At 43.0% G+C, this 27,452-nt stretch overlaps 1 protein-coding gene across 1 annotated transcript; it reads right to left on the bottom strand.

Moving 5' to 3' along the window:
* Positions 1–27,215, bottom strand: Sohlh2 (spermatogenesis and oogenesis specific basic helix-loop-helix 2). Its single transcript, XM_021158008.2, has 11 exons — positions 27,168–27,215; positions 20,364–20,578; positions 19,325–19,386; positions 19,138–19,242; positions 17,339–17,435; positions 14,390–14,500; positions 12,711–12,858; positions 12,452–12,540; positions 5,314–5,435; positions 1,913–2,169; positions 1–881 (listed from the first exon to the last, which is right to left on the bottom strand). The coding sequence occupies exons 1-11, from the start codon at positions 27,213–27,215 to the stop codon at positions 735–737; spliced, it is 1,401 nt and encodes a 466-aa protein (XP_021013667.1). The 3' UTR covers positions 1–734.
* Between the last annotated feature and the right edge of the window lie 237 nt (positions 27,216–27,452).

Raw genomic sequence — 27,452 nt, forward strand, 5'->3', positions numbered from 1 at the left:
AGCAAGGAAAGTAATGCCTCCTGGCTGCCATTCTACTCACAAGCCTGTAAAACCCAGCGGAAAGCACAGCAATCTACCCACATCGCCAACCGGGCAGGGCTGCCGCTCCTTATCTCCTGCTTATCTTAGTTTGGATAATGACGGAAGAAGGGGGCTCTTTCAAATGCCAATCTAGAAAAGATACCAACAGAAATCAATGACAGAGCCAATCACCAGGCTGCAGGAGCCATGCGTGCTGGCCTGCCTGGCCGTAGACGCTTACATCCACATGGGCCTTCTTTGTAGTATGGTTTTCACAGTAATGTCACAATTACTTTTTGGTAGAATTAATGTGTGTGTGGGTCACTTGGGTTGCCGCTGCTTGCAGCTCTCTGGCCAGGGAAATCCCAACATGGATGAAGATGCCTGAGAACACAAGGCTCTCACTGTCATCAACAATCTTTCTATGCACCTTTGGATGGTTCTAGCACATTTATCAGACAACGGGGTCAGCAGATTTCAAGTATCTTTCTTTGTCCCTTCTTCCTCAACTGAACAACTGTGCCCGGCACGTGGTCTAGAATATGAGCCCCACACATGGACTGTTAATACCACCCAGACTGTTGGGAGGGAGAAGTGCACATTAATTGAGTTTAGTCCATTCTTACAATGTCACAAATGCATTTCTGCATCATGAAAGTTAATAAACTAACATCAGGCAACCAAACCTACATATTTTCAAATATTAATTTTTCTTAAAAGTAACTACTGTCGTGAGGCTGCGGAGATGGCAGAGCAGGTGGCTGAGAGGCCTTGTGATCTGAATCTGACGCACGGAATCCACGAAAGATGCTGGCCGAGGCAGCGCGAGAACTGGCTGGAAGCTCATGGCCTGGAGTGCACTGCAGCAGAGACAAGAGAGAAGCCTCAGCAGGGAAGAAAGGAAGAAACAATTCCCAAGAGTTGTCCTCTGACCTCCACATGTGCACTGTGGCGAGCACACAGACACACATGCACACAAACATGAACACATACATATTTCAAAAAACAAAACACAATGAAAATAACAAAAATAATGATTTTTATGATAACTCTACACATAAGGTAAGTACATGTCAGCAACTAGAAACTAAAGTGAAGAGATGCCCTTCACTCTCTAGTGCTGGCCAGCCACCCACACTTCTCTGCTCAGCTCTGATTCCAGACCCCCTGGGAGGTTAATTCTTTGTCTCAAGATCTTGGCTTAGACCGCAAGTATTTCTCCATGGGTCAGCAGTAACTAACTCAACTATATGTCCTCTATCATCATGCTTCAACCCATACCACAGCTGCCTGCTTCTCTGGTTGTATCCCGGACACTTCATGAGTGTGAGCATAATGTCTGTAGACACTACTTCCCCAGAAATACCAGTAAGCACAGATTCAAAGCATGATGGAGCCCAAATGACTGGTGCATACAAACCGGTATTTGAACTCTGTCTAATGGAAAAAGAGGATGGGTTTTAATCCAGTGAGGGAATCTACTGATGCCGAGAGACAACAGAGGCTGTTAGGGGTCAGCTGAGAATGAAGAACAAAGAATGGGCTGTCACATCCAAGGAATTCCGAGTAGAAGCACAGAGGAGAGGGAGAAGTAACTAGATCCAAAAAAGTCAGTTTCCACCTGGTCACCTAATGCTAGACTAGCTAGGCCACATCCAGATTCATGACAGCAGACATCCAGACACCGGGTCTGCAGCGTGGAGAATAGGGGACTGGGTTAACTACAGCAATTATCACCGTTCACATAGTGACTTAGAAACCAGCTCAGCTCTTGTGGTGCAAGCTGAGCTTTGAGACCAGGGCATTAACAGCCGAGTGTGGCTCAGGGCCTTTGGAGGCTTGAGAGGTTCCAGTGTCACCCACAGACCACAGAAGTCTCTTACTCACTTACCAGGCAGTTGGGACTGGTTGGGCATGCTGGGCAAAGCATGGCATTGCAGTGCTGAGGAATAAAGTTGGACACACTGGGTGCAGTAGGTGGTAAATAAGTGGAAATGTTCTGATTTGTCCTGGCAACTGCCTCATGGGGAGAGACAGGTCCAGAAGTGTATTTGACAGAGTGGAAGGAATTCAGAGAGAGGTCCGTGCTGGGGACGCGAGTCTTATAAAGATCCTCAATAGAGCTCTCGGGAACAGAGCCTGGCTGACCTGTAACAAGAAGGAAAACAGGTATCTGTGAGCACTGTGCTCACCTCTGTGGCTCTCACTACCGTATTGGAAATGCATGGCTTTCTATCTCATTTCCTCGTATTGACACAGCTACTGCACTTAACCACTGGTGGATAACCCAGTGCCTATTCCTGTAACAGCTCGATACAAACACTGCAGGTTAGCATTCGTGTATCTCAAGAGATTTCAGAGGCCAGGCATCGGTGTGTGTGTGTGTGTGTGTGTGTGTGTGTGTGTGTGTGTGTGTGTGTGTGTGTGTGTGTGATTGGCTACCATCATAACCAAACTGACCATCTGTTCTGGTTAGTTTTATGTTAACACAACACAAGCTGGAGTCATCTTGGAAAAGGGACTCCCAATAAAGAACATTCTTCCCAAAGAGTAGCAAGTCCACAGTACATTTTCTTATTGATGTGGGAGGGCCAGCTCTGGGCTAGCGGTCCTGGGATTAGAAGGAAGCAAGAAGAAAAAGCCAGGGAGCAGCACTCTTCCATGACCTCTAATTCAGTGCCGGTCTCCAAGCTCCTGCCCTGAGCTCCTGCTCCAACAGCCTTACAATGCAAGCTGTCCGATGAAACAAACCCTTCCCTCCCCCAAGCTGAGTTTTGGTCATGGTGTCTCACCATAGCAATAGAACCCCTAACTCCACGCCTCTAAAGCAAGGAAGAACATGAGAGAAACAAAACAAAACAAAGACACAAAAAATAAATACATTAAGCTACAAAGAAAACTTGGCTTATTTTTTTCTTACAAGTAAAGTAGGTTAGACCAACACACAGTTATATTTTAGTTCTACAAAGTAGCTAGAATTCAAAGATTTGTAAAACATGTAATGCTTTAAAAGTAGTCTCCAGGGCTGGAGCACTGGCTCAGTGTTAAGAACACAGCCCACTGCTGTAGAGGACTGAGCTAGGTTTCCAGCACACACAACAAGCAGCTCACAACTCCAACTCCAGTTCCAGATGCTTCAACACCCTCTTCTGGCCTCCACAGGTACTGCAGATACATGGTACATATGCATACAAGCAGGGAAACACTCGCACACATAAAATAGATAAATGTTTTTTAAAGTTAAGAGATAAAAATGGGATGACCAATCTAGAGGGAAAAATTATATACAGTTCTAGCATAACTGTGTCTTTCCCCGAGTGGTCTCTCTGGGTGATGTAATTTCACAAAACATTCAAGTACAGAAAATCCTGAACATGCTGTCATCAACAGTTTTTACAGAACATAAACAGTGTTTTGTATAAAGGTATATCATTAAGAGGCCCTGAGCATGGCCCCACCTTAATTTGGATCACTTTAATCCTTCCACGTCACACTGAGCCACGGGCACTCTGAGTAGCTTAATTGCATTCTTTTATGTTCCCCTAGTCTCCTCCAATCTCCCAGGTGATAAAGAGAAAGGCCTAAATAGACCACTGAAGTGTCCTGCATTTATTTCCCTAACTTCAGGACCAAGGAGGGCTGTGTTCTAAGTTGGCCCCTTCTCTTCTGACTTTGGACACAACCGTAGAAATATCATTTGTCCCAGAACTGCCCCTGTTCCCCTAGACATGCATGGCATGTCTCTGTGCATGGCATGGGGCATCTATTGTGCTCTTAGACACACTAAGCAGTGCAGTTTGCTTTTGTGATCCTGTCTGCCACTGAGTTTCATACAAAGAAGGACTGCATCTCATCTCTCCATGCACTGCCATTGGAGGCAGGGATGCCAAGCTGAGAACCAGAAGACAGTTTTGCAATTAGTTGGGAGAGTGAAAGTCAAGGATATTCCCAGCACGGGGGGATACCACGACAACACAATTCTTAGGGGGAAGGAATCAGAAAGAGTTACAAAAGGCACTGAGGACAGGAGACTTCCTGTCACTCAGCACCAGCCACTCGATTAGAAGGTCTGCATTTTACTGGCTCCTCCATGAGGAGAGTAGCCTTCAGGAACACTAAAAGCCACACACTGGACCTTGATTCTTTCCCTCCAGCTTGGTTCATTCCCACCATTATTTCCATAACTATGTGGGAATGCCAAAGACTGCCAAAAATATAACAGAAGGGCCTCTGGAAGGAGGGTTGCCTATGTCCACATGCGTATTTGTAGTATATGTATTTCTTGACCTCCACTGCTCTAGTGTGGTTGCTCTACTAAAACTATAGCTATGAATAAAGCGGGAGGGGAAACTTCCTGCCTTCATGGAGCTGCACTGTAATGGAAGAAGGCAGCCAATAACAAAGCACACACGTTAAGAGCACAGGTGGTGAGTACCCTGAAGACAAGTCCAAGTGGAAACGTGGGCAAAGAGTGGGCTATACTGTGTGTACACACAGGAAAGAGTGCCTTTAACTAGGTGGTCCAGACGGACTCAGAGTAGAGCCTCTAAATAAAGGCCTGGGAGAAGTAAATAAATGAAGGTCCTAAATGCTCAGCACAGCATCAGCACTGATACAGTGAGCATGGTCAGTCCTCTGCATCACCGAGCTGGGGATTAACTAACCATGGAGTCAAAGGATTTGTTCTCTGTTTTAAAATCAACTACAGTGAGGCTATACAAAACATGGACAGACTTGGTTCTTTAAACAATGTAATGTAACAACCATCTGTGTACATTTACATTGTATATCAGGTATCATCCAACCCACAACAGACTCTAAATAAGCAGCAGTATATGCCCAGCTTATATGCAAATGATATTCCATTTTATAGAAGGGACTTGAGACTCTGAAGAGCTGGTATCTGCAGAGGGACTTAGAACCAACCCTACATGGGTATAAGTTCTACTATGTAAATCCTGCTCTGATTCCTAGTCCCCTGCTTTGTGATATCCTACTGTGTGAATGGTGCCATGCTTGTCTCTGCCATCTCAGACTAAATCGTCTAGCATTAGGAGTTAAGTGGTTCCTTCCTGGGGTCTCTCTGTCAGGAATTCTGCCACAGTGACACAAAAGGAACTAAAATACTCAATTTAAGTACTTCAAGATGGTGAAGCCAGGACTCACTGGGCAATGTTTCAACTCCACGTGACCACGTGATTATACAGGAGATGAATAGGGAGTCAGGGGGGCCAGGGGCTGCAGAGCCTTTCTTCACATGCTCTGTGAGCTACAGTGTTAGGCACTGCTCACCTCTCACTGCTCCCTCCAAAGCTCCTCCTCCAGCAGTCATGGAGTACACATTCAGGCCCCGATCAGCCAGGAGCTGAATCTCTTGCACAGGTGAGAAAGCGCTGGTCAGCATGGCATCTTCCCTGGGAAGACAAGAAAGATTCACTTCACACATCCCTCCAGGTAGACAATACCAACAGTGCTGGATTCAAAGGCTTTTCTGAACTGTGTTTTAAAAGATGTGTTTAACTGGGTCACCTTGGGTGCAGAGTCGGCGGACACACCTAAGGTCCCTAGAGGACTTTCCACACAATCTTAGGACCTCTGGTGAGTGGAACACAACTTCTGTTCCAATCCAATCATGTGGGACCTGAGACAGCATTAGGGAAACAAAAAACCCCGCCTGACCAGGGTCACAAGTCCCTTCCGGTCTGCGTCAGCACCGGATCACCTTGGGCTCATAGTCGGCAGACACTCCCAAGGTCCCTAGAGGATTTTCCACACTATCTTAGGAACACTGATCAGACAGCTCCACGCTCCTAAAAGTAGACACCACTTCCAAGGCACTGCAACATGCCCAGGATCTTTGACAACAGGATCCCAGGATAAAAAGAGCTTGGTCACACCAGTATCTCAGGGTCTCAGAGGAACTTGACTGCCAAGAACTCTGACACACCCAGAATCTCAGGTTCACAGGAGCCCACAAGCAAAGGATTACAGAGAAAGCTGGACTCTAAGGAGCCCTGAATCAACTGGGATTATAGGAAAGACAGGCTCTAATCAGATATATTGAGGACAACAAATACTTGAGATAATGAGATGGCAAGAGGCAAGCGTAAGAACAGAAGCAACAGAAACCAAAGGTACTTGGCATCATCAGAACCAAACTCTACCACCATAACAAGTCCTGGATACACCATCACACCAGAAAAGCAAGACATGGATCTAAAGTCACTTCTTATGATGATGATGGAGGACCTTAAGAAGGAAATAAAGGAAGATACAGGTAAACAGCTAGAAGCCTTTAAAGAGGAAACACAAAAATGCCTTAGAGAGTTACAGGAAAACAATACCAAAAAGGAGATGGAATTAAACAAAACCAACCAGGATCTAAAAAGGGAACAAGAAACAAAGAAAACCCAAAGAGAGACAACTCTGGAGATAGAAACCCTAGGAAAGAAATCAGGAAACATAATCAGCAACAGAATTCAAGAGATGGAAGAGAGAATCTCAGGTGCAGAAGATTCCATAGGGAACATGGACACAACAATCAAAGAAAATGGAAAATGCAAAAAGATCCTAACTCAAAACATCCAGGAAATCCAGGACAAAATGAGAAGACCAAACCTACGGATAATAGGAGTAGATGAGAATGAAAATTTTCAACTTAAAGGGCCAGCAAATATCTTCAACAAAATTATAGAGTAAAACTTCTCATACCTAAAGAAAGAGATGCCCATGAACATACAAGAAGCCTACAGAACTCCAAATAGACTGGACCAGAAAAGAAATTCCTCCGGATACATAATAATCAGAACAACAAATGCACTAAATAAAGACAAAATATTAAAAGCAGCAGGGAAAAAGGTCAAGTAACATATAAAGGCAAGCCTATCAGAATTATACCAGACTTTTCACCAGAGACTATGAAAGCCAGAAGATCATGGACAGAACAGATGTTATACAGACACTAAGAGAACAAAAATGCCAGCCCAGGCTATTATAGACAGCCAAACTCTCAGTTACAATAGATGGAGAAACCAAAGTATTTCATGACAAAACTAAATTTACACAGTATCTTTCCATGAATCCACCCCTTCAAAGGATAATAACAGAAAAAAAAAACAAGGACAGAAACTACGCCCTAGAAAAAGCAAGAAAGTAATCCTTCAACAAACCTAAAAGAAGACAGCCACAAGAGCAGAATCCCAACTCTAGCAACAAAAATAACAGAAAGCAACAATTACGTTTCCTTAATATCCCTTAATATCAATGGACTCAATTCCCCCAATAAAAAGACATAGACTAACAGACTGGCTACACAAACAGGACCCAACATTTTGCTGCTTACAGGAAACCCATCTCAGGGGAAAAGACAAACACTACCTCGGAGTTAAAGGCTGGAAAACAATTTTCCAGGCAAATGGTCTGAAGAAACAAGCTGGAGTAGCCATTCTAAAATCGAATAAAATCGACTTCCAACCCAAAGTTATCAAAAAAAGACAAGGAGGGGCACTTCATACTCATCAAAGGTAAAATCTTCCAAGAGGAACTCTCAATTCTGAGTATCTATGCTCCAAATGCAAGGGCAGCCACATTCATTAAAGACACTTTAGTAAAGCTCAAAGCACACATTGCACCTCACACAATAATAGTGAGAGACTTCAACACCCCACTTTCAGCAATGGACAGATCATGGAAACAGAAACTAAAGAGGGACACAGTGAAACTAACAGAAGTTATGAAACAAATGGATTTAACAGATATCTACAGAACATTTTATCCTAAAACAAAAGGATATACCTTCTTCTCAGCACCTCATGGTACCTTCTCCAAAATTGACCGTATAATTGGTCACAAAACAGGCCTCAACAGATACAAAAATATTGAAATTGTCCCATGCATCCTATCAGATCACCATGGACTAAGGCTGATCTTCAATAACAACATAAATTATAGAAAGCCAACATTTATGTGGAAACTGAACAACACTCTCTTCAATGATACCTTGGTCAAGGAAGGAATAAAGAAAGAAATTAAAGTCTTTTTAGAGTTCAATGAAAATGAAGCCACAAGATACCCAAACTTATGGGACACAATGAAAGCATTTCTAAGAGAAAAACTCATAGCTCTGAGTGCCTCCAAAAAGAAACTAGAGAGAGCACACATTAGCATCTTGACAACACACCTAAAAGCTCTAGAACAAAAACAAGCAAATTCACCCAAGAGGAGTAGATGGCAGGAAATAATCAAACTCAGGGGCGAAATCAACCAAGTGGAAACAAGAAGAACTATTCAAAGAATCAACCAAATGAGGAGCTGGTTCTTTGAGAAAATCAACAAGATAGATAAACCCTTAGCCAGACCCACTAGAGGGCAAAGGGACAGTATCCTAATTAACAAAATCAGAAATGAAAAGGGAAACATAACAACAGATCATGAAGAAACCCAAACCACCATCAGATCCTTCTACAAAAGTCTATACTCAACAAAACTGGAAAATCTGGATGAAATGGACAAATTTCTAGACAGATACCAGGTACCAAAGTTAAATCAAGATCAGATTAATTACCTAAACAGTCCCATATCCCCTAAAGAAATAGAAGCAGTCATTAATAGTCTTCCAACCAAAAAAATCCCAGGACCAGATGGGTTTAGTGCAGAGTTCTATCAGACCTTCAAAGAAAATCTAATTCTAGTTCTTCTCAAACTATTCCACAAAATAGAAACAGAAGGTACTCTACCCAATTCATTCTATGAAGCCACAATTACTCTGATACCTCAACCACAGAAAGACCCAACAAAGATAGAGAACTTCAGACCAATTTCCCTTATGAATATCAATGCAAAAATACTCAATAAAATTCTCCCTAACCGAATCCAAGAACACAGCAAAACAATCATCCATCCTGACCAAGTAGGATTCATTCCAGGGATGCAGGGATGGTTTAATATACAGAAATCTATCAATGTAATCCACTATATAAACAAACTCAAAGACAAAAACCACATGATCATCTCGTTAGATGCTGAGAAAGCATTTGACAAAATCCAACACCCCTTTATGATAAAAATCTTGGAAAGATCAGGAATTCAAGGCCCAAACCTAAACATGATAAAAGCAATCTACAGCAAACCAGTAGCCAACATCAAAGTAAAAAAGTGAGAAGCAATCCCACTAAAATCAGGGAGTAGACAAGGCTGCCCACTTTCTCCCTACCTATTCAATATAGTACTTGAAGTCCTAGCCAGAGCAATTAGACAACAAAAGGAGGTCAAGGGGATACAAATTGGAAAGGAAGAAGTCAAAGTATCATTATTTGCAGATGATATGATAGTATACATAAGTTACCCTAAAAATTCCACCAGAGAACTCCTAAGCCTGATAAACAGCTTCAATGAAGTAGCTGGATATAAAATTAAACTCAAACAAGTCAATGCCCTTTCTCTACACAAAGGTCAAACAGGCTGAGAAAGAAATTAGGGAAACAACGCCCTTCACAATAGTCACAAATAATATAAAATACCTTGGTGTGATTCTAACTAAGGAAGTGAAAGATCTGTATGATAAGAACTTCAAGTCTCTGAAGAAAGAAATCAAAGATCTCAGAAGATGGAAAGATCTCCCATTCTCATGGATTGGCAGGATTAACATTGTAAAAATGGCTATCTTGCCAAAAGCAATCTACAGATTCAACACAATCCCCATCAAAATTCCAACTCAATTCTTCAACAAATTAGAAAGGGCAATTTGCAAATTCATCTGGAATAACAAAAAACCTAGAATAGCAAAAACTCTTCTCAAGGACAAAAGAACCTCTGGTGGAATCACCATGCCTGACCTAAAGCTGTACTACAGAGCAATTGTGATAAAAGCTGCATGGTACTGGTATAGCGACAGACAAGTAGACCAATAGAATAGAATTGAAGACCCAGAAATGAACCCACACACCTATGGTCACTTGATCTTGACAAGGGAGCTAAAACCATCCAGTGAAAAAAAGACAGCATTTTCAACAAATGGTGCTGGCGCAACTGGTGGTTATCATGTAGAAGAATGTGAATTGATCCATTCCTATCTCCTTATACCAAGGTCAAATCTAAGTGGATCAAGGGACTCCACATAAAACCAGAGACACTGATACTTATAGAGGAGAAAGTGGGGAAAAGCCTTGAAGATATGGGCACAGGGGAAAAATTCCTGAATAGAACAGCAATGGCTTGTGCTGTAAGATCGAGAATCGACAAATGAGAACTCATAAAATTGCAAAGCTTCTGTAAGGCAAAAGACACTGTCAATAAGACAAAACGGCCACCAACAGATTGGGAAAGTATCTTTAACAATTCTAAATCAGATGGGGGACTAATATCCAATATATATATAAAGAACTCAAGAAGGTGTACTCCAGAAAATCAAATAACCCCATTAAAAAATGGGGTACAGAGTTAAACTAAAATTCTCTCCTGAGGAATACGGAATGGTCGAGAAGCACCTGAAAAAATGTTCAGCATCCTTAATCATCAGGGAAATGCAAATCAAAACAACCCTCACAACAGTCAGAATGGCTAAGATCAAAAATTCAGGTAACAGCAGATGCTGGCGAGGATGTGGAGAAAGAGGAACACTCTTCCATTGCTGTTGGAATTGCAAGATTGTACAACCACTCTGGAAATCAGTCTGGCATTTCCTCAGAAAATTGCACATAGTACTACCGGAAGGTCCAGCAACACCTCTCCTGGGCATATACCCAGAAGATTTTCCAACTGGTAATAAGGACACATGCTCCACTATGTTCATAGCAGCCTTATTTATAACAGTCAGAAGCTGGAAAGAATCCAGATGCCCCTCAACAGAGGAATGGATACAGAAAATGTGGTACATTTACACAATGGAGTACTACTCAGCTATTAAAAAGAATGAATTTATGAAATTCCTAGGCAAATGGATGGACCCGGAGGGCATCATCCTGAGTGAGGTAACCCAATCACAAAAGAACTCACACGATATGTACTCACTGATAAGTGGATATTAGCCCAGAAACTTAAAATACCCAAGATACAAGTTGCAAAACACATGAAACTCAAGAAGAAGGAAGACCAAAGTGTGGTCACTTTGCCCCTTCTTAGAATTGGCAACAAAACACCCAGGGAAGGAATTACAGAGACAAAGTTTGGAGCTGAGAATAAAGGATGGACCATCTAGAGACTGCCACACCCAGGGATCCATCCCATAATCAGCCTCCAAATGCAGACACCATTGCATATGCCAGCAAAGGACCCTGATATAGCTGTGAGGCTATGCTGATGCCTGGCGAACACAGAAGTGGATGCTCACAGTCAGCTATTGGATTGAACACAGGGCCCCCAATGGAGGAACTAGAGAAAGTACCCATGAAGCTAAAAGGGTCTGCAACCCTACTGGAGGAACAACAATATGAACTAACCAGTACCCCCCTCCCCCAGATTTCGTGTCTCTAGCTGCATATGTAGCAGAAGATGGCCTAGTTGGCTATCATTGGGCAGAGAGGCCCCTTGTTCTTGCAAACTTTATATGCCTCAGTACAGGAGAACACCAGGGCCAAAAAGTGGGAGTAGGTAGGTAGGGGAGTGGGGCTGGGAGTGTATGGGGGACTTTTGGGATAGCATTGGAAATGTAAAATAAGAAAATACCTAATTAAAAAAAAAGATGTGTTTATAGGTATGAGTGTTTGTCTGCATGTACATCAGTGTACCATACCTATGCAGTTCCTTCAGGGACCAGAAGAGGCCATCAGGTCCTATGGAACTTGAGTTACAGTTGGTTGTAAGTTGCCATGAGTGTGCTAGGAACTGAACCCAGGTCCTCTGCAAGAGCAGTAAGTGCTCTGAACTCCCAAGCCGTCTCTCCAAGGTCTTTAAAGCCTTTCTATTAGACAAGATCTAACAAACCCTGACAAGTCTCAGCTACTGATTATTTAAGTATAACGTAGTGGTACTTGGGACCTTTGAGGATCCTTCAAAAGTTGTTTCTGTTTCTCTTTGCTTGCATAGACTTATAAGACTTGAGTGAGGAAGTCATTCCTTGGCATGTCACATTTTGTACCTGTGAGTTTCAGGACTGTGTACTAACTAGTCCTAGATGCTCCATAGCCCTCAACCCCTGTAGAGGATTATAGAATCCATTCTGACGCCGCTGGACATGCAGAGTCACTAAGATGGAGTCAAAAGTCCCCATTTTAAGGTTCTCAGGGCTAACAGGGTGTGTGTCATAGGATGGAAGCCCACAGCCCTAGGGATACGGGATGTGTTCATCACAGTAATAAGATGATCAGAACTGGCAGTGGGAGACAGTCGTGAATCCCTAACAAATATGTATGTTTCCAGTTCCTGTACCATCATCCAGCATGAACAAGGAGGGAAAACAACACACAGACTGTGGATTCACATGCTCTTGCCATACCTCTGTGACGTGGCTGAGAATGGAAGAAACAGCTCGATGGGCATCTGTCTTTTAGAAAACCTTCTATTTCTCTGAATGGCTTCTGTAATCTAAACAAGTACAAAGATGCATCTGTAAAACAGACCTACAGGCACATGATGTGCAATTACAGAAACACGTGTAAAACAGACCTACAGACACACAGGTGGATGTGCAGTTACAGGGACAAAAATAAAAACTGCTGAATGGAAGCATGAATAGGACTTGAGAAACTGAGTACCTGGGCCATAATGGCTGGAGAGAGAGACTCCCGGACCTGCTTCACATAATCAACTGTGGCCTCAATGACTGATGCCACATCGCTCTTCCTCCCCTTGACGTATGGCAGGAGAGTGCGCAGCTGCTCACAGCAAGACTTGATGCGTTCTCTGTACAAATGGTTGTATGAAAAGAACGAAGCGTTACCTCCTCTGTTTTATCTGCAGGGACAATTCTTTTTCCTGGGGTTCTGTGGAAATGGACTGTCTCTATCTTCATCTGACCCCTGTTTAAGAGGAAGGCCATGTTCCCATCGGCCAAGAGCCATTCACAGCTCCTGAAATCAAAACCCCCAGGGTCCCCGCTCAAAGGGACAACTGCCAAAGTACAGAGTCTGTGCCATGCCAGCCCCAGCTCCCTCAACCAGGCCCACTGCTGTGGTGCCCAGACAGTACAAGCACACCGCTCAGCCCATGAAGATCTGCAGACACTCTGCCGTCATGAAAGAATCACATGACATATAGACATCATTTTGTAAATTCACAGTAGAAGCTGAGTGGGCCAGAAGAGTCAGGATCTAGGTTTGGAGCATATTTTTACCAAGAAATAAATCATTTGTGTGTGTGTCACAGATCATGCTGTGGTCTGAGCGGGAGGAAAGCAAGAAGATAGTTTTCCTAAACAGATGAACAAGGCAATGTCCAGGCTAGCATCCAAAGGACACTAAATCTCGAATGTGTCTCAGGAGAGACACATGGAAGATGTAGATCTAATTGATTCAAAATCGATTCAAGCCCTTGGCATTTCTCCCTTAGCACTTGCTTTGTCCAGTCACAGCCTTGACCTGGGCAGGGTGACTAACTAACAATCACTATCTGGAATCTTAGGAAAGTCCCTAAATTTCTCTTAATTTCAGAATAGAAGAAAAACAGACTAAAAATATCTCTCATTTGGCATATGTAAGGGTAGAAAATAAGCGGTAGTTTTAATGGGCTTCGGGGTCTTTGGGACTCTGCAGAGTTGTCTCAAGAACTATCCTAGCGGGGAAGCACTGTGGAGCCAACGCTGGACACTTGGAAGGCTTTGAATGTTTCACACAGAAAGACTTCACTTACAAAAGAATCTAAGATAAAACACACAGCAGAGTCTCTGTGGGCACAGTCTCAGTTGAGTACGAGAAGTTGCCTAATAGTGAATTATGGCAAGTCAGATCTTCAGAATTTCATTGGCAGTGGGAATAATATGTTAGAAGCAAGAATGAAATACAAAACGGGCTGAAAGCAAAGACATTAAGCCATTGTTATCTATAGCTGACTCAGCTGTTGACAATAATTTCCGCCTTTTCTATAGTTCTGCTAGATAGATGTATGTCACTTTCACAATGAAAAATGCCGTTGCATATGTTCGGTGTGTATTAAGAAAACTTCTGAATACACAGGGAACTTAGGGGAACTGAAAATGAATACTTCTATTCCCACCACTTAGAATCGTTACTGCTCTCCCATCAGGCTGTGGCAGTGGCACCGACTCAGCTCTTTAGTCCCTCTCGGTGACCACATGCAGGATGGGTGGCATATGTTCAGTGGTCACATTCACTAGTTTCATCCCGACTTTTAGAAGTTTGAAAGTTATGGGATCTGTGGAAGTGGTTTCTCTGTGTGAAGAAATAACCCAGCGACCACAGGTTCCACGGCCACTCACCGTCTCAGCTTTTCTTTGGTTGAGTGAAGAAAAGAAGCCTGTTTGCTTTTGTCTAGACTCGACAACGGGGCCTTTAATCCAAGTCTAGCGTCATTCTTCAGCAGTTCAGAGCTACAAGCGAGAATCATGTCACATATTAAAGAGAAAGATTGCCGGGCAACTTTCTGTCAATTTCAAGCAGTAATTCACTAATCAGCCAGAGAGTGTCTCCTGCCTCATACAAAAGAGGGGAATATATTAAAATCACTGTACCTGACACATTTGGTACAGAATCTTTTCCTTCAGTTCTCAAAATATCATAAATCCGATGATTAAAATTCTAAAATGCACTGATTAAATACAAATATAATCAGGACTAAGACAGTCTTGTCTTATCAGTCATGGCTATTCTAAATTCCAAGCAGTCACTGGCAACACATTTTTTAACTTCATGGTGTTGTAAAAGCATCACCCACCAGTCCATTTCTCCCTCCAGCTGTATTTGATAATTACCTATCCTAGGTGATGCGTAGACAACCTGCTATATAGCAGACTGATTAAGATGGCTCCTACTCAACTGTGAACTAACTTTAAGTGTTCTAAGGCTGTTACAGGGCAAGCTATGATGGCAGGCAGATTGAATGTAGTTTTTACTCACAATTGTTTCTACTGGGTCTTACAGTCCCACTGTAAATCACACCACAGCTGTATTTACCCTTTAAAAGGCTTATGGGGCTAGAGAAATGGCTCAGTGATTAACAGCACTGGATGGACCTAGATTCAATTTCCATCACCCATATGGTGGATGGTGGTTCATAACCATCTGTAACTTCATTTCCAAGGTATCTGATGCTCTCTTTTGGCCTCTGAGGGCATAATATGTCTGTGGCACATAGATATATGTGCAGAAGACACACCCAAACACATGAACTACATTTTTAAAAGTTAAGGTCCATTAAAGAGAAAAGAACAGAGCAACTTTACATGTTCTGTTCTAGCTTGATCAGCAAAGGAAGGTTTCTCTCCTTTTAAATTTTGTCATTTAATGGATGTTGTTCTGACTCTGCTATCTAGAACAGTGGTTCTAGACCTGTGGGACTCTGCCCCTCTGACAACCTTCTATCTCCAAAAATATTTACATTACATTCATAACTATAGCAAAGTTAATTAGGAAGAAGCAACAAAAATAATTTTATGGTTAGGGTAAACTGCAACATGAGGAACTGTATTAATGGGCCATGGCATTAGGAAGGTTGAGATCTAGAACTTTATGGTTTGAACTATTTTATTAATTTTTATTTTATGGTATATAGGTAATACATGTGTGTCTGGACCCTAGGGATGCCAAAAGAGGGAATAGGACCCCTGGAACTGGAGTCACAGACAGGGTGACTGGGTGTGGGGAACTTAACCTGGTTCCTCTAGGAGAATGGCCAATGCTCTTAACTGCTGAGCCATCTCTACAGGCCCCTTTTGTACTGTTTTATATATTTTTTTAAATTTTTGAAAAATAATTGTGTGTGTGTATGGGGCAAGAGAGAGAGAGAGAGAGAGAGAGAGAGAGAGAGAGAGAGAGAGAGAGAGAGAGCAACCTTGGTGTCTTTGCTCAGGCACTGTTCCCCAGTGTCTCTCACTGGTCTGAAGCTCACCCAGTGGCCTAGGTTGGCTGGCACCTCAAGGAGCCTCCTCCTGTCTTCACCTCCCCAGTGCTGGGATTCTAAGCACTCAGGCCTTAAAGCTTTTGTATCTGAGTTCTGGGTCTGAAGCTCATGTCCTTGCTTGTAAACAAGTACTTTATTACTCTCTAGCCCTGTAATTCCATGTTCTTTATCCATAAGGGCAAAACTTGACTGGAAATTTTACTTTGATTATGAGGGAGGATAAAGAAAACTTCAAAGTTAGTAGACACTGAGAATGCTTTCAACGTAGCATATGAAATTCATGAAACCTCACAATGCCCTTCCCTACCTCATAGGCCAGATAAGGGGCCATCGTCCCAAAAAGCTCTTTGAGGCTCAGCTGCTAAATAAGATTCACAAAGCTTTTGCTATCCATGTGTCACTTAAGTGAAGTCATCTTTGGTTTGCCACAGAACTGGCTGCCAAGCCCCTCCCTTGTTCTTCTACACAGCAGAGGGCTACATTCTACACATTCTAGAAGTGCCCGACTCAGAATTTTCACCATCATCAGCATCCATGGGTTTCAGCATTTGTCCACCCCTGTGCTCTAAGCTCTATTTAAAATGGCCTTGGTGTAAAAAGAGAGGGCAGCAGCCACACAAAGCTGATTTTTATCCTACATGCAAAGCTAACAAAGGAAGAGTCTGACCCAAGGTCAACGCCTGCAGGAGAACAAGCAAGACACAGAAAGATAGAGAGACAGAGACAGAGGGTGGAGGGAGACGGACAGAGGGAGATGGAGAGACAGAGAAACAGGGAGGGAGGGAGGGAGGGAGGGAGGGAGGGAGGGAGGGAGGGAAAGAGAGAGAGAGAGAGAGAGAGAGAGAGAGAGAGAGAGAGAGAGAGAGAGAGAGAGAGAGAGAGATTGCCCTATGAAACAAAACAAAGCCCTTCCTTCATGGGATATCTGAAACTAGTTGAAGTTTTGAGTTTCTGAGTTCAAAACACAATGGGGACAAGATTAGGTAAGGCTGTGCTTGTGCAAATATCAGAGTTTTGAACGTGTGTTTGAAAAAGAGGGAGTCTGCTGTTATTTTATTTGAACATCAGTGTGCTTTCTGATGATGAGTTGAATCATCTTATGAGGTATACTCATGATCTCCACCCTAGAATCTGAAACAGAAGGCTGTCACCTGTCTTCCTAGGAAGAGCCCTTCTCTCTGCACCGTGCTCTGCAGTTGGTCTGGTCTCCTATTATTAAGTTCTCTGCAGTATCTTTTAGTAAAATGTACATGGTAAACATAGGTGACATGGAAAAGTTGAAAAAAAATTTAAAAAAACAAAAACTAACCAAAGAAACATATCTGTAGAAAAAGGCCCTCCGAGTTCACTGCGGGACGTCTGGAAGTACAGCTGGCATTCTGGAGGCAACTCAGTGTTTTCCATATCTATTGAAAGTTTGGAAAGAGGCTCGTTTTAAGCATAAAATCACTGTCAATTATTTTTACAAAGCAGGGTTTTAAAAATAGAAAGCAAGTGATAGGGTTCAGTCCATGAAGCATAAAACCACTAAGATTAGAAAGTTTTAATGAAAGGCTGCACACACTGCACCCCAGGACATCCTCTTACCAGTAAGAACCTTCTAACCAAGCGACATGTTTTATAAAGTGTCCCCAACTGAGTTTATTTATCACCTTCCTATTTATAAGTAAATGTCAAGCAACTGCACTGTCAAATTGTGGCCTCGGGGCCATAAAAACTCTGCAGCTGTTAGTCCTCGGACCAAAGATAAACCAACTGGAAAATGGTTGGGATCCATCAAAGGTGCGGGACAGGTGATGGGCAGCTGCTGTTTGACTGAAGTCCAGAGCAGAGATTGCAAAGGGGCCCTGACCACAGGCTTAGTCATACCCAGGAAGAACTCTGAAGCCACACTGGGTAGGGCTTGGGGAAGATGGCATGGTGAGAGAAGATGCTACAAAGAGAACTCACGACTCTGACTATTGAAAGCTAGCACTATAAAGAGGCAGACACATTGACTCTAGAATGTAAACATATATAACAGTCCTCAGTGTGGTTCAAGAACATTTGAAAGTTAAATTTTAAAAAGGTTTCTTGCGTTATAGAAATATAATGGTGAATGTGGGGTGTGTGTGTGTGTGTGTGTGTGTGTGTGTGTATTTGCAGTGTGTCTAGTTGATACGCATATATAATATAAAAATAGCATAGTCAAGTTAGTATGTTCATCACCTTCCATAATTACTTTCTTGTGCATGTGTTGAAAACACTTAAAATGGTTCATCTCAATAAGTCACAAATATCCATACAGTATATATATCCATACAGCCATCAAACTTTATCTTAGGTCTCCAGATTTTACTCGTATGACATAGCAAAAACTCTCCACTCCTTGCCCAATGTTCTCCATGTGATATGGACTTAATCCTGAGGGATTTCCTAGCTAGTATCCCAACCTCTATCAAGCAAAAATAATTATTGAACTACATGAATTCCAGGAGTTGGAGGCTAACCTACTGCCCCTTTAGGACGAGCTAATTTAATTAATGTTTAAATGTTGCAATGCACACAATCCAATAGGTAAGAGGATTACAAAGAAGAGATCTATTTGAGGCATTGTCATTAATGCTTTGTATCTAAAAATATGAAAGAGAAAGAATGACCCTTTATGCATGAAAGAGGTAAATAATTACGAAGTGTTTTGCAAGGGAGTTACTGTGCAATTCCAGGTTAATGCCCTACTTTTTGGATATCTCTGTAATGAAGTAGCCTGATCAATCATATTTTAAAAACAAAGATATGGTGGTAGCTAAGTTACCAAATGAAAAGACACAGTAACAATCCCAAACAAAACCAAAAACAAACAGAACCCTTCATCACACAGCTATCGTGCAACTAACTCATTTGAAATTTCTGAACATTTCAGCTTCTTTTGCAAATAAAAACAAAAATTTTTCCTCTATTTACACATATTTCCTGGCTATGATTAAATATATACTCTTATAAAATACATAGCAAATTGTTAATTCACAATAAAAGGCTTAAGTGGGAGATCAATTTAGAGATGTGCAAACATGGTTTATAGAATGTTAATGAGCATTTTAAAGCTTTACGAATGCATTTCTAACTCACCCGTATTTGTGAAATACGTTTTCCAGTAGTGTATCACCGTGTTCACTTTTTCCAAGGTCAGCGGCTCACTGAAACTAATGTCAGCTCCATATTCTGAAACATAGCCTACAGAAACCATGTTACCACAAACCTGGTCATTTCTACCTGGAAATGAAACCCATGTTATAGCAGGCAGTCACATACATACCTCTGAGTCTTTCAGGTATTACAAAAACAAACAGCAAATGTGTGTTTTTCTTCTTGCCAGATCTGAGGGGAAAGTGTTACAATGAAGCAAAATAATCAGTCAGAAAGACCAGACTCAAGGCCTTAACTTACTAGCAACAGAACTATAGACGCCTTTAACTTTGAGAATTTAAAATGATGCACAATATTTCAAACTCAGCATCTCAAATCAGTGAGGATGGGATGGACTCTCTTTATTAACTAAAGAAGATAACCTAAACTGAATCCACATTTCTTTCAAACTCCTCATTAGTTTGAGAAAGGTTGAGGAACGGAGGACATGTCAAGACCACTATAGGAATAAAATCAGTAAAATCTGGATTGGGGAAACTTACATAAAACTAAAACCCCCTTAAAACAAATACCTCTGTGTGTGTTTGAAAAAGATATACATATATAATTTAAGACCAAAAAAAAAAGACCCCCCCAGGTCCTCCCCCCAAAAAGCCCAAATAATGCAAGGAAAAGAAAGTAGAATTTTGAATTTTTGTCAAGTTGTTTTTAGAATCATAAGCAGGAATCACTCAATTCTGACTAGATATTTCAACATTAAAGAATTGATAATGCTCACTTGCTTTAATATCCACCAGAACTCTTAATAAACTCTGAAAAGAGGAGCCATCGTAATGACAGTTATTTAAAAAGCATACCTATGGGAGTAATATCAGCATTATACACCAAATAATGTATAATCTATGATCAATCAATGCCTCTGATGTCTCTCCTGCCTATTCCTGCTCAGACTGCCATGCTAACTCGTACAATGACATGTCAAATCAGCCAGAGAACTGACTGCACTATGAAACGTCTACCCATGAAGATATGCTTATCTTAAAACTCACAGTGGACAATTTGATGTCAAGTATATCAATATATCGTATATCAATCAAGTATATTAATATATTATATCATATACTTAATATCTCAATATATCTTATGTATTTAAGAAATAGGTTTTAAAAGCAATTTTAAGGACAATGTCAAGATTTGGAAATTTTTACCTAATTAACTTGGCAGCCTCCTGCTCCTCTGCAGTTAGGGTGGAAGTCACCTTCAAGAAAATTATGTCAAACGAGTTAGCAGCCAAAAGCACGGCTACCTTCTTCACATTGCTAATGGTCAGGGTGATCTGTGCTGTGCTAGAAAAGAATTTCTGCATAGAGCCAGCCAGGAAGTATCTTGTGGCATCTCCAACCAGCAAAAGATTTACTCTGCCCTAAAAGAGAAGGAAGAAAATAGAGGTGACATGTAACTACCAAACAAGAGTGACAACTCAAGGAGCAGGGCAGTTGACCCTAAGCACTCGAGGGCAGGAAGCTCTTCACTGCCTCCATGCCCAGGCCTGGGCTTGGGTCTGAGCATCCTGTACTTTGTTAAGATCCTGCCCGCTAAGGCCATTATAGTGTGGTTTCCCTAAACACTTCTCTCTTATTCCATTAACAGGTAAGGTTCTTCTTCTTATTATTATTATCATTATTATTATTCTTTCCAGCCTTTTGGAGACAGGATTTTTTTTGTGTACCCATGGCTGTCCTGGAACTCGATCTGTAGATCAGGCTAGCCTTGATCTTATGAGATCTGCCTACCTCTGCCTGCTGAGTGCTGGGTCTAAAGGCATGAGCCACCACCCAGCAACAGGTCAAGTTCTTTTGACCCAACTTCCTAATCAGACTTTTCTCCTGGAATACGGATTTTGTGAGAAAGGCATATCAGCGAGTCACACGTGACTGATCTGGGTTAAAAACACATTCCAGAGAACAAGTTATTTTAAAAAATCAATCGTTAAAAACCCTGCCCACCCTTAAAGAGTACCCAGATTTGGTCTCAGCACCCCTGTGGTAGCTTATAGATGTTGTCTATCTCCACAAGGGAAATGGTGCCCTCTTCTGGCCTCATAGGCACCAGGCACACATAAGATGCATAAACATCGTGCAGGCAAAATTCTTATACAAAAATATTTCATAATGCTTAAAGTGAGACTATGGTTGTGTGTTGGGACTTGGTCGTAACAAACCTTGGTCACATGCAAACCATGGGTTGCAGTGAGACCCTTGTCTCTCTCTATACAAGGCTGCACTTCTGCTGGGAATGCCTGGGATTTAAGAGTTTGATTTTTTGGTATTTATAATTAATATTTATACATAATGACTTTTGTTGTCATTTCTTGACCTGTACTGTTCCTTATATTTGCTCCTTCCTGGGATCTACTTTATTGAATTTCAGTACAGGCTCATGAGATTCTTCTTGCCTGAAAATACTGTCACGGTGTTCTGACAGGTCAGGGCTAGCTCTAGCTGATTTGGGTCAAAATCACTGTCTCTGAACTTTGAAGATGATGGTTCATCACCTTGTGATATTCAGAGTGGTAGTTGAAGGCAGCAAGCAACTTGGCTTTCTTTGGGTGATTTCGTGTTGGATTTTTTTTTTTTTTTATCTTCTGTGTCTGAGGATAAGCACTTATTACCTGTTCTGGAAACAGATCATATTTCTTCAATCGCAGATCACTTTCTCCTCTCTGTTGTCTTTCCCTCTTTGGGGATCTTGTGAAATTCTAGAAACCCAGGTAGAGTCTTTCTCTCCACATCTCTGTGACAGAATAGTCTTTCCAGAAAGCTTTCTTGGTCTTTGGTCCTTTAAAAGTACTGAGTGTAATATGGATTGTGAGTTTTTAAGGTTTTATTTTCTAAATAACCCGTTATTTTAGGATGTAATTACTTCTCTGAATATACAGATTCAGATTTTACTTGTGTCTCTGCGTGTGCATGCATGCACATCTATGTGTGGAGGTCACAGGACAGCTCTGAGTGTCATTTTTCAGGTATTGTCCACCTTGAGTTTTGGGGCCAGTCTTTTATTGAGCTTGGAATTTTCTAAGTATGATAGGGTGGCTGGCCAGGAATCCCCAGATCTCCACTTCAACAGAGCTAGAACTGCACAAACACACAGTCTTGCCTTCTGTGTTCACGTGGGACTGCCTGTGCGTGCGTGCGCATGCCTGCATGCGGTGGATAGAGTATGGGATCTTTTCCTCTGCTGTTCTCCATCTCCTTTTTTGAGGCAGAGTCTCTCACTGACCCGGAGCTCACAGATTTGACTAAACTGGCTGACCAGTGAGTTTCAGGGGCTCCCTGTCTCTGCCTTCCCAGTTCAGGGGAGTAGGAGGGTTGCAGGAATGCCTATGCCTGGTCTTTACGTCGTAGGTGGACTTAAATCCTCGTGCTTACACATAAGCACTTTATCAACCATGCTATCTCCTCAGCCTTGCAAATTAGGATTCAAAAATTTATTTGTATTCTCTTTTGTCTTAGCCTCTCCAGCTTTTTAAAAGCACCAAAACAAGGCTGCTTGTGAACAAAACAAATTTATTTCTTGCCACTCTGAAGACTGGAAAGTCCAAGATTAAGGTGTTGGCAGGCCCAGCATGGAGTGAAGGTCTGATTTCTGGTTCTGAGAAAGCCATGTATAGTGTGCTTACACATGGTACCATGTGAGAGCACACAGTACAAGGGCTGACAAGTCCACCGTGGGCCTCTTTTTCAGGACCACTAATCTTATTCCTAATGGCAATGTACCTTTGTGACCTAATCACCTTGGAACAGCTCTACCTTCTCACTTCAACACATTGGGATGTGAATGTCATAATCAAGCAGTTCACGATGTATGTAACTGGTGCAGCTCTCTACGTCTAAAAATGTAATGAATCAAGGACTGAGTAGCTGTGAATATGATTTGGGTCTACTGTGAGCAGTAAACTGGAAAAAAGGCTGAAGAGCAGAGCCTAGTGCTGTGTGGCTGTGCCTGTTCCTGGCCACACAGCGGACTGGCAGTTCCCCACGCTGGGAACCTGAGTTCCACGTGCAGCTCATTTTCCATAGAGAACAGTTCACAGGCATATCCTGGAACTAAAGCATCCTTGCTCCAGGTGTTCTGCATGCAGCTACTTCCACAGCAGGCGATCAGCCTCTGCACACGTGTGGACCTGTCCACCCTCTGCTTCACCCCAACCTCTCTTCTCTCCCTGTCTTAGAGATGTAGCCTTCCTCTGAGTGGACATGTGATCCATCGCTGTCTAGATTTTAAGTCTGACTACAGATTTTTCAGGTTATGAAAGAAACTGCTGTGTTGCCATCAAGATTCTGTCAAGAAGGCTGGAGAGATGGCTCAGTGGTTAAGAGCATTGACTGCTCTTCCAAAGGTCCTGAGTTCAAATCCCACAACCACATGGTGGCTCACAACCATCTGTAATGAGATCTGACGCCCTCTTCTTGTGTGTCTGAAGACAACTTCAGGGTACTTAGATATAATAAATAAATAAATCTTAAAAAAAAAAAGATTCTGTCAAGAACCATGCATTGCATTCTGTAGCCAAGTCTCCTTAGGTTTTAACTTAGGATGGCCCCTCCCTTTCTTATTCTGTGATATTTACTGGCTGGAGGCTTCATTATTTCAAAAGTGCCTTCTGCTGTGTAGTTTAGAACAGAGGAGGTGGAGGAAGCACTTATGCTCACTCCACAGGCAGGAGCCACTCACCAACACCCACCAACATCAGAAAAGACAAAAAATGCCCACTCGTTAACGTGTGGGGCCTTTTGTTTGTTTGATTGGTTTGGTTTGGTTTTTTGAATCTAAAATCAGCCTGCTTCACCAAACTTACTTCGATTTTCCTCAAATACCCTAATATTTTCAAAACACACCATAACCTTTTCATTTAAAAATCATTCATTCATTCATTATTTGAGACAACACCCTTGGTATATTGCCCAGGCTGGCTTTAAAGATGCTATCCTCCTGTCTCAGCTTCTGGAAACTGCAGTGACATAGGTAGAACACCAAGGCCCTTCTGATCTCTTTGACTTCCTCTGAAAACCATACCATAGGACCAGTTGCATTTCAGGCGCACCTCATTAGTGTCTGCTGTCCAACGATACTGTAATTACACGAGTGATTCGATTCCAGAACCTTCCGGAAACCCCTAAAGCCAAGGTGCTGTAACGCTCGGTAATAAGTGGTTGTGAGAGCAGTTATATGAGGGTTATAGCCTTGCTGTTGTTTTTAAATAACGGATTTAGTAGAAGCGACTACAAATGTGCAAACATAATCTACATAATACAGATAAGGTAACCCTAAATGATATGAATGTTTCTGCTGAGTATGTATTTGGTATGTGTTTATGTGGTATGTACATAATATCTGGATGTGGTGTGTATGTTGGGTGTGAGTGTGTATGTGGCATGCGTGTGAGTGCAGAACAGTGTGTGAGCCTTGGTTACCAACCCACTCCAATCTGCTGTGGAGCCAAGGGAGCAAAGGCTTCCAGGCAGAGACCAGCATCTGCCTCTTGGTTCCTGCCAGGTATCACTGCTGGCTCTATGTAAGGGACATGACCTGCATCTGAAGGGCAAACCCACAGTGCATGGTAGACACCTCTATATTTTCTTAAATACCAAACCTGAGCACAACACACACACACACACACACACACACACACACACACACCCATCCAGACAGGATGAGAAAAGGAATTACAGGGAGGATGCACTTAGGCTGGGCAGCAAAGACAGCTCTAGGTAGCTCTGTTCTCTGCACATCCTGAATCCCAGGGCTCTGAGAAGGGCAGAGAACAGAGAAGCAGTTACCTATTTGAACCTTTTTCTAGGTGGTACCTGGTGCTCTAACTACATGAGTACCCTCCCAGGCTCCACTCTGAGCATCCCCAGTTTTGTGCAGAAGAGTCAAGAGCTAGAACAGAGACAAAGGGAGGGACTGAGGAGTTGGGGAGGGAAAGCAGACAGGGGTGGGAGAGCGGCAGCATGGGAAGCCATGCTCTGTGCAGGAGTCTAATGTTTGCTGAGTGGTATGTGCCGAGGCACGCAGTACAAAACAGAGCCGTTCCCAAAAGATCTGAGCTTCTTTCCCTGACCGAGGAGATCAGAGCTACAATGTACTCAGGGTGTCAGCAGTCACACAGACTAGAACACAAGGATGCCAGGCAAGTCCACTATTCAGTCATGTAAATTTAGCAAATAAAGTATGCGCAACATTAATCTGAATATTTACTTAGTATCTTGTTGATGGCGTAACATCTGAACACAGGCAATAAATAAAGCCTGCCTATAATAAAAGAAATGGAAAACCCTAGCATATTCTCATTTGCAAAATTGCATTTTAGCAACCCTACGATTTCTACCTAAGAACACAATCGACTAGATTTCATTTGACAGCAAGTTTTTTTCTGTATGAATTGCTTAGTGTACTTAAAAATACATATTCATTGGGAAATTTAAAAAAAAATGAAGTGAAAATGAAATCCCATGCTCTCTTGGGATATGCCCCATTAATACCCTGCCACCCATTCTTTAATTATGGGCAGTTTTATAAGGCCGCACCACAGCCAATATCCTTATCTACTCTGTCTCCTTTCTGACCTCACAACCAGGGCACTGCAGTCTCTACGATTGAGGCTCTAGATTTCCATCTGCAATCGGTGGCGTTCTAAACCCTTAATTAGTAACAGCAGGTGCTGAAGTGCTTAGAACAAATCACTCTTTCGTTTTAGTGAGCTGTTATTTATGTCACTCTTATCACGGAGAGCAGCGCCGACAATCAGCAGCAGCAGCGGCTGCCTAGGCCTGAGCTCTCAGAGGGCAATCACTGGCTTCCCTGTTTCCCAGAAAGCTAAGGTTTTAATTCTATCTGGAGAGACGGAGCAAGCTGCTGTTTTTTTGTTTTTTGTTTTTTGGGGTTTTTTTGTTTTGTTTTGTTTGTTTGTTTGTTTGTTTTGTTTTTTCAGAGGACCACAAAATTCAGCGGTCCTCTGAATTCACACTACGTAGTGTCAGGATCCACACCTCTCTGTGTTCTAGACAGGCAGGTATTTTACTCAGAATTCCATCTTGCGCAGCCTTGCTTCGTCCAGCGCCACTCAAGTCCCTTTCCTTAGAGCTTTCGCGCATGCACAAACCCCTCGCCTAGAATCCTCGAATCCCGTTAAACGACCTACAGAAATAATTCGGTTTCCAGAAACTTGTTTTTAAGGGGTCAGAAGACTAAGCAGACAAAGGCTCCTGGGGAATTTTAACAACTCATCTAGGTACGAAGTGTCCCTTCGTTTTGTCCAAAAAGATCTGTGAACAACAGATACCTCCACCGTCTTTGCTTTCCAGGGTGAGTAATGGCCCTCTATGCTTCTCTAGCCAGGCCATCCGTTTTCCTGCTGTTTTGTTTTGTCTTAAAAGCTGGGCCTCACACCATTGCCCAGACCAGGCCTAGAATTCACCGCAACCCTTTCGGCCATGAAAGTGCGGCCATCGTGGGCAAAAGTCACCCGGCCTGAGATAATCCAGTACTACCCTGTGAGTCTCCAAGGGTCTGATCGAGGTGCGTTTCTGGGACCTCTGTCTGCCGGGGGCGGACACTGCCCTGTGTACACTGGCAGACAGGCTTTGTTTGAGCAAGGCCACTTCGGGTCGCCATCTTCGCGAGGCCAACAGTCCAGGGACAGGAAAGCCGGAAATAAGCGCAGATGAATGCGCGTTCCGTTCCTGAAGCCCAAACCTTCCCCGCGTAGCAAAGCTCAACTCCGGGTCTCCCACTTCCAAGACCCTCCCGCAGGGTTCTGTTCCCGAGCTCCAGGGTCAGGGGTTCGAAGGCTGGCCCTGGGGCCTGCTTGCGGGAGCTAACATCCCCACTCAGGAGCACGCGGCCCCAGGCCCTTGATGGAGCCTGTCCTGGGTGAGCCCTTGCAGGGCTGGGCCTGCAGCTCTAGGTGCGGGTGATGCTCACAACCGCCTCCCGCTAGGTCCTACCTGCCCCGGCCTCCGGCCTAGCTCCCCAGTGCTGATCCGGTCGGCCATGGCGTCTACTGCTCTGCAGCTTCTTGGCGGGCCCGCGCAGTGAGGGGGCGGAGCAAGAGGCAGGGAGCGCGTCCCCCCGGGGACTGTGGGAGCCCTGGGCAGAGTGACGTGGACACCCCAGGCACGCCACTCAAGCCTCGGGCTGGCCCTCAAGGCTCTACTACGCATGGGCAGAGAGAGGGTGTGCTGTGATGCCTGGGGTGGGCCAGCAGTTTTGCTTTCTCCAGATGCGTGCGT

This window comes from Mus caroli, unplaced genomic scaffold, assembly GCF_978045245.1.
Source record: "Mus caroli unplaced genomic scaffold, Mus_caroli_1 scaffold_3, whole genome shotgun sequence".
NCBI classification, from domain to species: Eukaryota; Metazoa; Chordata; class Mammalia; order Rodentia; family Muridae; genus Mus; species Mus caroli.

What these genes read in the sequence shown, in the direction of transcription:
- Sohlh2 (XM_021158008.2), bottom strand. Translation starts at nt 27,215, where the DNA reads ATGGCCGACCGGATCAGCACTGGGGAGCTAGGCCGGAGGCCGGGGCAG. An exon ending in TCTACAGATATGTTTCTTTG is followed by an intron (nt 14,501 to 17,338) that starts GTTAGTTTTTGT and finishes TCTCGCTTGTAG; the next exon opens with CTCTGAACTGCTGAAGAATG. An exon ending in TTCTCAGCCACGTCACAGAG is followed by an intron (nt 5,436 to 12,451) that starts GTATGGCAAGAG and finishes TTGTCTTCCCAG; the next exon opens with GGAAGATGCCATGCTGACCA.